The following is a 9,895-nucleotide window of genomic DNA, read 5'->3' as shown; positions in this document are numbered from 1 at the left end:
TCATTTCCATACTTTTTTGGGGAATTTTTTTCCTCCTTATGTATAATTTACACACATCAAACAGGTTGAGTTTCCACAGGTCAGTGGTGCAACTTGTCCATTTTTTGGACATTATTATTGTGTTTTGACTACAGCAGTGCCTCCATTGCTACCCGGGTATAGTCACACATGCACAGCAAAGGCTTGAAATCACAAGCTTGCTTTTGAATAAATGTGAATTCAGTCATGAAATCAAAAGAAAACATCTTTTCTGCACTCGCTCATTACCTCAGGATGTTGACGTCTGCTCAGCCTTGCAAGGACTTCCTCCATCTCCCACTGAGGAAGAAGAGACAGACGTAATAAGTGTTAATCAGGTCTGCACGGACCTCACGGGCATCCATATTGATATTTGAAAGGCTAATCCAGTAACACCTTAACAACATCGCAATTAAAATTACTCTACACTACTCAGTTAAATGCTGCATGAACATGAACTTTACCTGGTCTGTTGAAGCTTCAGGTGGGAAAGTAGACTGATGGCTAAGAAAGAAGCGTTTTTAAAGGACACACCATTTAAAAAAAATTAAAAGGAGACATGTTTACAACAACAATCTTTATTTCTTTAAAATAAGACAAAGGAAATTTTTGTTATCAATAATACAAATACAAAAACAGAATACAGAGTATGGCAGTTTGGGGAAATTAAGGAAGAATGAAAGTGACATAGATGCTTGGTAAATAGAAAAAAATAGAGAGCCAATGTTTTTTAAACATGTTTTTAAATGATGGCGTTAAAATGTCCAGCTTTGGCCAAACAAAAACCCAATAAATAAGGCACGATTTGAGTGAGTCAACCAGGATTGTCGTAGAAATTATGTGACGGGGGTGGACCAGAGATGTTGACATTTGACGTGGTGCATAAATAGATATTGCTATAAGACAGTGGCAGTAAGTACTGAGAATTCAAGGTCCTGCTATCCATGTTTAACATGTGAGCAAACGCAGCTTTTGGCAAAGTGAAACAAACATATGCGCTGTTTTGATCCTCCTTCTCCTCAACCTTTTTGCACACTGAATGATGATATGGCATTCGTCATGCACGCACGCGCACACACACACACACACACACACACACACACACAAACACTTTTGACTTGGTCAGACACAGATGTAGTGATCAAGTGCAGTCCAAAGCACAGGGCAGCGCTGCAAAAGCAACCTTGGGAAAGAGTAAAAGTGTACAAGATTAATGTAGAATATCAGTCCATGTCGACCTGCTTGGCACCTCAGCGGACTCCATCAGGAACTTTAGGATGAAAAAAGCGGTTAAAATGGATAACTCTTCACTCTCGCTTGTGAGAGAAAGTCACTGAAAGCAAACAAAAGCGCCTCTGTCAGGACTTTTAAGTGTCTAGCCCACCTGTAAGACGGGGCTGGATGGAGTGGCTTTAAGGGGGGGGACGTGGCGTGTGGGCCAGAGTCTCATACCGAATTAGGGAGTTGAGGATCAAGGACTATATCTCATGGGCGGTGACATGATGATGTTCTGGCACACCGTTGGCGTGAGTGGCCGCTGTGTTGTTCTCATTAAGGCGCCTCACGCGGTACATTTCGTAGTGGATGCTGCTGGTGATGTCCTTAATGTTCTGCATATGGGTTCTGGAAAAGGTCAGTAAGGCCCGTGAGACATCAAGTGGATCAAACTGGTAGATCAACACGGATCACTCACCTGATGAGGAGGTCCCGTAAATAGGCAAACTCACAGTGGGCTATGTTCTCAACTAGTGGAGGAAAACACATCATTTGTTATATGAAAAATGTCAGAAAGGAACAAGTAACTGGGAAACAGGCAAAGAGAATGTTGCGAATTGTCCACTAGGGGGAGCCTGTTCACAAAAATCTCAGAACTGCAATTAAGGCCCAAATTTAGTATTTCTTTAATGGATAGTGTTTAAGTGGAAATGATGAAAGAAAGGTTCCTAAGATTTTAAGATATTGTGTGATTGATATTAATGAAATAACTGGATATTTTTTGCATTCTAGAAATGACTCATATGCCTATTATATCCTGGTGACTTCCAGCATACAATAGATACCCACCCTCATGGTTCGGCATTCACACCCCCCGCATATTAGATTACGGATTTGTGTAAATTATGTTGTGTAACTGCAAGCTTTATAAGTAGAATACTGTATACTGCATGCCTGTAATTGTTTCTTAATGTGTAACACTGAATTTAAAATGCATTTAATAAATGAGTATCAAAAAAAGGCATTTTTAGGGCTTTTATGGGTGCGTTAATTATTTGCGTTTTTTTTTTGTTTTTTTTTAAACCAGGGGTTGACTCGCCAACCTTTTGCTAACTGCATCTGGCTCGCAGACATTTAACACGATAAACTATTTATTTAAAAAAAAAATGTTGCTGACATTTTAAAATAAAACATTAAGTATAATACCGTTATTATAAAGAATAAATTCCGAGACTTATTATATTCTAAAATTGTTGGTCTTGCTTAAAAATGCATGCAATTAGTTGTATTCTGTTAAAATATATTGTATAACTCTCACAGAAATACATTTTAAAATATGTGACTTAGCCCAAAATGTTCCCGACCCCTTTTTTTAAACTATTGTACTCCAGATCAGTGATTCTCAACTAGTCGGCCAGGACCCAAAAGTGGGTCCTGAAGAGCAAGAAGAGCAAGGTAAAAATTGTTAGGTAAAAATTTTTGGAAACCTTTTGATAGGCATCTTCTTCTTTGGTATAAAAAGTTATTATTCTAATGTAATAAATAGTTTATATAAAATACAGTTGTTTATATAAGTACATTTATATATACATACTGTATATACAGTGGCCGAGTTGTTAGCATGTTGGCCACACAGTCAGGAGATCGAGAAGACCTGAATTCGACTCTCTATGTGGAGTTTGCATGTTCTCCCCGTGCGTGTGTGGGTTTTCTCCGGGTACTCCGGTTTCCTCCCACATTCCAGAAACATGCATGTTAGGTTAATTGGAGACTCTAAATTGTCCATAGGTATGAATGTGAGTGTGAATGGTTGTTTGTCTATATGTGCTCTGTGATTGGCTGGCGACCAGTCCAGGGTGTACCCCGTCTCTCACCTGAAGTGAGCTGCGATAGGCTCCAGCATACCACGGCGACCCTAATGTGGATAAGCGGCATAGAAAAAAAAAACCTACAAAAATGTCTCTTGTTTTCTACACAGTTCAATAACTGATGTTCAATCCACCCTCCTCTTCTGTGGATTACAGCTGCAACACGCACACTGAAGTTTGTGATGACATTGCCACACATCTCAAGAGGGATCCTGACGGATGTTGGTCTTCAGGGCCTCAATGGTCTGTGGGTTGTTGCAGTACACTCTCTCCTTCAGGTATCCACACAGAATCTGTGGCAATGTCATCACAAACTTCAATGTGCGTGTTGCAGCTGTAATCCACAGAAGAGGAGCGTGGATTGAACATGTCATCAATCATTGTGTAGAAAACAAGAGACAACGTGGGAAACCTTTGGTATCAAATGTTAATTTGATGTTTCTGTTACAAATCTGTAAATACAATTTTTGAATAAGTTCTCATTTCAAAAACTTGTGTATGATTAAAAAAATGGTAACATTTTATTGGCCCACCCTATATGTGTGTGTGTGTGTGTGTGTCTGTTTGAAAAAACCATGATAGAGTGAATCCGCGAAATTCAAACCGTGATGTGGCAAGGGACGACTGTAACGACTGTGACGGGTGAGTGTACAGCACATCTCTGTTTTCAGTCTCTATGACGAGATAAGACACGTATCTGCAATGTGCACACACTGCAGGAAATGAAACTTCCCCGGTGAGACATGTGCCTCCTGTCTGCAGAGATAATATAATTAAGGACACAAGTAAGAATTACTGTTACTAAGTGGGGGCTGGTATTATATTATTACTAATGGTAGTGCCACGTTTGTTGCTCTCGCTCTTGAGTCACACCGTGTCTGTGCGAGGCCTGACAACTAAATGGCGCATTGTTCAATTGTTCAAATAACTTTGTTTATACATCGAACATGAGGGAATACAGTCGACAGAGTTGAAACTGAGAAGCAGGGAACAGAAAAGGAAGAGAGTAGAGAGGAATTTTTAACCTTCAATGGTTCCCCACTTGGTCTTCCTCCCCAGCAGCCTCCTGCCATTGACCTGGTACTCCTGATCGCTGCCCACCACAGCAAAGGGGATCATCTCCTACACAGACAAGATGACAAATGAGCATTTGTATGACAACTTGCATTCAGGTGTTGGGAAACAGTGAGAGCCTCCAAATAAAACTCCTCACTCTTATCTTCTCGTTGATCATTCTGTCCTCGGCATCCTCGTCAAACTCCTTCTGAGGGTAGATGTCGATCCCGTTGGCTCGCAGCTCTTCCCTGATCTGCTCGGGGACCACATTCAAGATATTTTGACACCATTGAAAAGATTTACGCAACACGGGCATTTAATATGAACAATTTAAGATGCATGTTCCCTCATCTTAAAAATTATATTGTAGCTGCTGTCTTGCAGGATATGATACATCACATTTATTGGTCAGAATGAATTAATAAAAAAAAAAAAAGAATGTAATACTTTATAGACCTCTTTCCACTAGAGGCCATGGCAGCACTATGAGCACATGGATAGAAGTTACCTTCTTTTTGAAGAAGTCCCTCTCCTCTAAGGTGAGTGTGTCCGCTTTGGCAATAACTGGAACTATGTTGACCACCTTGCTGAGACGCCTCATGAACTCGACATCAAGAGGCCGCAGACTGAACAAGCGAAAGAAAGAGACATAAGTACAAGGTTACTACAGTTGGGGTCTCCTCTACTCCCCCCAAAAAATTCTGCAACATATTTTGCGGGGTTTTCAGTTTACCCCCACTATTTACTCTCTCACTGTAAAAATTACAAAGCAATTATTTCTGAAGGTTTGAAAAATATGTTTTTCTTTATTTTTGCCAAGCTGCTGTGCCTCCCCTGAAGTCTTCTGGTATCTCCCAAGGGAGGCCCACCTACCACTTTGAAAACCCCCACGACAGTTTACTCATTATATGTATATGCAATACAGAGCTCCTCCACCAGAGGGACGCTGCATCCATGACTTACTTATCTGCTGTGTACGTGTGTGTGTGTGTGTGTGAGTGTTTCTTGAGAAGTTTAAAGGAATAGTGACCCGTTTGTAGGGGCGTTGCAGGAGTTAATGGCAACAGCAACAACACACACAAAATAGACTGCGCACGTCCCAGAGAGACATGCACGCACTCACACAGGTATTCAGTCTCGCTTGCCTATCCTGTCCCTCTACATTAGGCTTTTAAGGCCAACGCAGAGCAGCTGCTGTACGGCCTATGTGACAACTGCGGTGAATGGTCAATGTGACGCATTACTGGATGATACGTGCACACACAGGGCAGCACTTCACATTCGCCCGAGTAGAGACAGGCCACAAGACATGGTTTAATAGCATTGTGTGTCTTTCAGTGTGAGGATGACAGCTGTTTCAAACATTTCACAACACTCGTGTGTTGTAAAGCTGCACGACCACTCACATGATAAACGGCCTGAGCACCAACCCCCAATTTATTCTTTGAGCCCCACACAGTGAGCAGCGGCTGCAGAGGCCAGTTAGTGCAGTTGGATCATAACCAGATGGGCTTCTGCAAGGGCTCCAGCAAAGAAGTGACTATGCAATGCTGCTGCAAGGCCTGATGAGCCATCTTTCCTCTGCATGTTTGTGTTCTGGGATATGTTGCTAAGTGCCGAGAGGAAATGTGTATGTGCTCTACAAGCCTGGGGATGAGCCGCACTCATTTATACTGAAAATGCTGACAAGGAACAAAAGGTAGCCCCCGCAGGCTTTTTTTTTTTTCTAAACAAGAACTAAAAGTCAAAGCCCTGCTCCAGTGTGTTACTGTGAGCCTCACCAGTGTCCAGTAGGCGGGATGAAGTATATGCAGCAATGAACTCTCGAGTCTGGGATCCTTTTCTTCCTGTTAATGTTTATCTCCTCCTGCAGGTACGCCTCATACTGGTCGTTGATAAATTTCATAATGGGCTGCCAGCTGGCCGACGTCAGGGCAACATGGGGGCGGAAAAATAGAAAGAGGATCAAGTCACAGGGAAAGGTAACAGACAGGAAGAGAGTGAAGAACATCTGATTCGATGTGCAAATTAAAAACCCCTCAATCCAAAAAACCCCTGCAACTATTCAAATGTTGTAATGACGTCAAGTGATACTTGGGCTAAGTGAACAGCTGGAATATTAACTCCTAAAGTAGGTTTAACTTTTTCGCTGTTATTTGTTGCCACCACAGAATGACATAGAACACCTCCATAACAATAGAAGAATAGATCATAAAATTGATTAAAAAAAAAAAAAAAATCTGTTTTTAGTCTTTCCATGAAGAGACTGACCACCAAGACACATGCAGTAATTATCATCACGCATTATCGCACAAATTAAGCATGGGTACACAGTGTCTTCATTTTAAGTTACATGTTTTAAATCATGATGCATTACATGAAATGCTCTGTGTCGCACATCAGAGTGAAATTTAGTTTTATTATATAGCCGTTAACTTCTTTTTACACTTGTAAGACAGTTAACAATGCAACTTCAAACACTGCCTGCACAGTTAATAAAGGTTTTGTGATGTCTGACAGTTGTCCGCAGCCTATCGTCATTGTACTACAAAAATAAAATGGTATGCACCAGTTCTCGTTGTTTATCTGGTCCCCAAATCCAGGTGTGTCAATAACGGTCAACTTCATTCTCACTCCCTTTTCCTCGATGTCTGCACACACACACACAGACACACACAAAGAAAAACATGGTCGGACAATGGTATGAAGCACAGGTGTCAAACTCAAAGCCCGAGGGCCAGATCTGGCCCGCCACATCATTTCATGTGGCCCGCGACAGCCTGGAAATAATGTGTGTCAATAATGCACTTGTTCTTCCATTTTGACAGGTACATGCAGTTCTTCTAAACTTTATTATCTAATCATGCAGGAAGATATTCCAAGCCTTTTTTTGTTAAATAAATACAAAAAATAAATACTTGAATATCACCTTGTCTTCTCATTTCAAAGCAAGTTATAAAAATATAACCATCAAATGCACAGGCAATTGTGTAATAATATCACAAGGCGATTACACATTTGTATTCAGATATGTTGAGAGTTACCAGCGGCCCCTCTGAGGGCAGCCATAACTGCGATGTGGCCCTCAATGAAAACAAGTTTGACACCTTGCTCGAAAGCTAAAAATACACCATGAGATGATGTGAATTGACGTCAAGTATAGATAAAGGATAGATGCACTGCTTGAGTGCAAATGTGAGGCTAGCGTACCATGACTGATGGACTTGATTTCGATCGTCTTAGGGATCTTCTCCTGGGTTGTGGCCATCACAGACTTGCGACTGACTTTAGACTTGAACAGCGTGTTCATCAAAGTGGACTTTCCCAAGCCACTCTGTCCTGTGAGTGAGAAGATATACAGAGGAGAGTCGGCAATGCAGGTTGGTGTTTAGACATTTTAAAAAGGAAAACCACACTTTTTTGGGGAATTTTGCCAATCATTCACAATCCTTATGTGAAACATGAACACATATTTCTGTTTTCTGTGCGTTCTAACGAGAGAAAACGAGTTAGTATGAGCCAGCTAACAATGCACGTCATGGGAGGTACCTACTGTACTTTGACGCTAGAGCCCCACCATAAAAACCCCTCAAAAAAACACCAACAGTGTTCCATTTACACGACTGACCTGTATCGTAACCAAGCTACAGCGATAGTTATTGTAGCAGCTAACACAAAAAACTACATTTATCTGGCGGAGTAACACGACGCCTCGCTCATCTTAGCGTCACTCAACGCCTCAAGCCACTGCAACGGGACAGACGAAAGAGAGGATACTATTGGCTCTCAATTTCGCTGCGAAGACTGAACAAGATGCTCGTTTGCTGTCAGCATTTTTAACCTGAGGACTGGAGCACAAGTCTCGGGCTGGAAGACACAGCCATCCCAATGAGAGTGGACATTGTAAGTCTCGTCGCTGTTTCTATGCTGCTGTTTTTGACGTAAGTAGCGTTAGCTATGTGGACTATGTGAAATCAATGCGCCTAGAAAAGAAGTTTCGGTATGTTTTAAATCATCAAAATACGGGAAGATACTGGAAGTATTACATTATTACTTTACATTATCATCAATGTACTTGTTAATGCATGATGACAGCATGTATATAAAACAATAAAACATTTTTAGAGGGTTTTTTGTTTTGTTTTGTTTTTAGAGGGCTTCGTAGTGGAAATAGGTACCTCCCATGACGTGCATTGTTAGCTGGCTCATACTAACTCGTTTTCTCTCGTTAGAACGCACAGAAAATGGAAACAAATATGTGTTCAGGTTTCACGTAAGGATTGTGGATGATGGGCAAAATTTAACAAACAGTGCAGTTTTTCTTTGAGTGGCAGTGAAGGTGCACATTTGTGATGAAATGATGACAGTGATAAAAGGGAAGTGAGTGTTATGGTTAAGTCCTGCTGCGACAAGATGCCGATTACCGTTCGTCAGACCTTGATTAAAAATTACGATATCTTCATGGCTGAATAACGAGACACGTTAGACGAGTCGTCTCAAGAGCTGACAAAACTGAAGAACGACGACTTGATTACAAGGCTCAGAAAGAAGTAACTGTTATGATTATGCGATGATATGATTATGATATGAATGGAAATCCACATCTAACAGTCACGCAGACCAAACACACAAGATGAACTCAAGTTTCAGCATCTTACCTACAACCATGATGTTGAGTTCAAAACCTTGTTTCATGGCCTTCCTCCTCATCTGCTCCAGAATGGCATCAATGCCCACGTAAGTGAAGTCCACCACGGGGCCACCGGATCTCTCGCCATACGACGCCATGGCATCTGGCACCACCGTCTCGGTCATGGAGCTGCTGCTGTAGCTGGAAATCACCTCAGACTCTGATGCGACAAAGAGAATGACGGGTTCGGAGTGAACAGAGGAAGATTTTTGGTTTCCATTCCACGTGCAGGCAGGCCTGCACTCGATACTGAAAATTATCCATAATAATCTGTCAAGATGCAGAACACATTAAATATAATCATCAGCTATTTGAAAGCTACAATAAAACTGCTTGGATGACACATATTTACACACTTTTAACTCTGTGGATGTGTGTAGTTTTACTTTGGATGAACATGCAAAGAGGCTAAAACGAATCCAATGTTGACATGGCAAGAAGTTATATATACACATACACAGTGTTATAGTTGACAAAAAGGGGTGTAATGGTACCGCTTGAAACGTACCTCGGTGTGAAAGTCACAGTTCGGTTCATTTTCGGCACAGTAAGGGAACAAAATACGAAACTAACCGTTTAGCTTTTGTGTTTAATGATTGCCTGTGCAGGTAATGCAGGTAATTCTCTAATACAGCGGTCCCCAACCCCAGTGCCAGTCCATGGGTGGGGCCGAACCGGACCGCGGAAAGCTTTCAGGTGCAATGATTAAAAAAAAAAAAAACAACTTGTAAATAACTACATCTAATTTTATGTAAATGCAAGTCAATTTTGGAAATAAGGGCCATTATTTTATTTAAAAGATAATATACAGTTACACATCACATAGTTGTGGCATTTACATGATTGTTGCAAGCAGCGACCCGTCCCACTTTGTTTGACGGCCCCTGAATGCAGAGTCGTGCGTGCGCTAGCTTTCTCTCATGCCGCACAGACAGACTACTATACTGTATTTTTACCGTTTTTCTTTCACCTCATATTTGGTCTCAAATGCTGATACTATGTGGGAATGCATAAAAGTAACTTTTGATGACCTTATTGAGTGCTAATG

At 41.3% G+C, this 9,895-nt stretch overlaps 1 protein-coding gene across 5 annotated transcripts in view; it reads right to left on the bottom strand.

Annotated features, from left to right (window-relative positions):
• Positions 1–562: 562 nt before the first annotated feature.
• Positions 563–9,895, bottom strand: part of LOC129170837 (septin-9-like) — a 79,143-nt gene continuing 69,810 nt past the window's right edge. The window contains exons 4-12 of one of the 5 annotated variants that reach the window (XM_054758902.1): positions 8,816–9,007; positions 7,368–7,496; positions 6,727–6,808; positions 5,939–6,076; positions 4,666–4,783; positions 4,315–4,410; positions 4,127–4,223; positions 1,712–1,763; positions 563–1,641 (exon numbers count right to left, since the gene is read on the bottom strand). In XM_054758902.1, coding sequence (XP_054614877.1) covers positions 1,497–1,641; positions 1,712–1,763; positions 4,127–4,223; positions 4,315–4,410; positions 4,666–4,783; positions 5,939–6,076; positions 6,727–6,808; positions 7,368–7,496; positions 8,816–9,007 — 1,049 coding nt within the window. In that variant the 3' untranslated portion in view covers positions 563–1,496. The remainder of the gene's footprint in view (positions 1,642–1,711; positions 1,764–4,126; positions 4,224–4,314; positions 4,411–4,665; positions 4,784–5,938; positions 6,077–6,726; positions 6,809–7,367; positions 7,497–8,815; positions 9,008–9,895) is intronic. The other 4 variants (XM_054758904.1, XM_054758903.1, XM_054758905.1 and 1 more) reach the window with 4 other exon arrangements.

The sequence above is a fragment of the Dunckerocampus dactyliophorus genome, chromosome 18 (genome assembly GCF_027744805.1).
Source record: "Dunckerocampus dactyliophorus isolate RoL2022-P2 chromosome 18, RoL_Ddac_1.1, whole genome shotgun sequence".
NCBI lineage: Eukaryota > Metazoa > Chordata > Actinopteri > Syngnathiformes > Syngnathidae > Dunckerocampus > Dunckerocampus dactyliophorus.
Note: the sequence above shows the minus strand (reverse complement) of the source record. Positions and strands in the feature narration are given on the sequence as shown.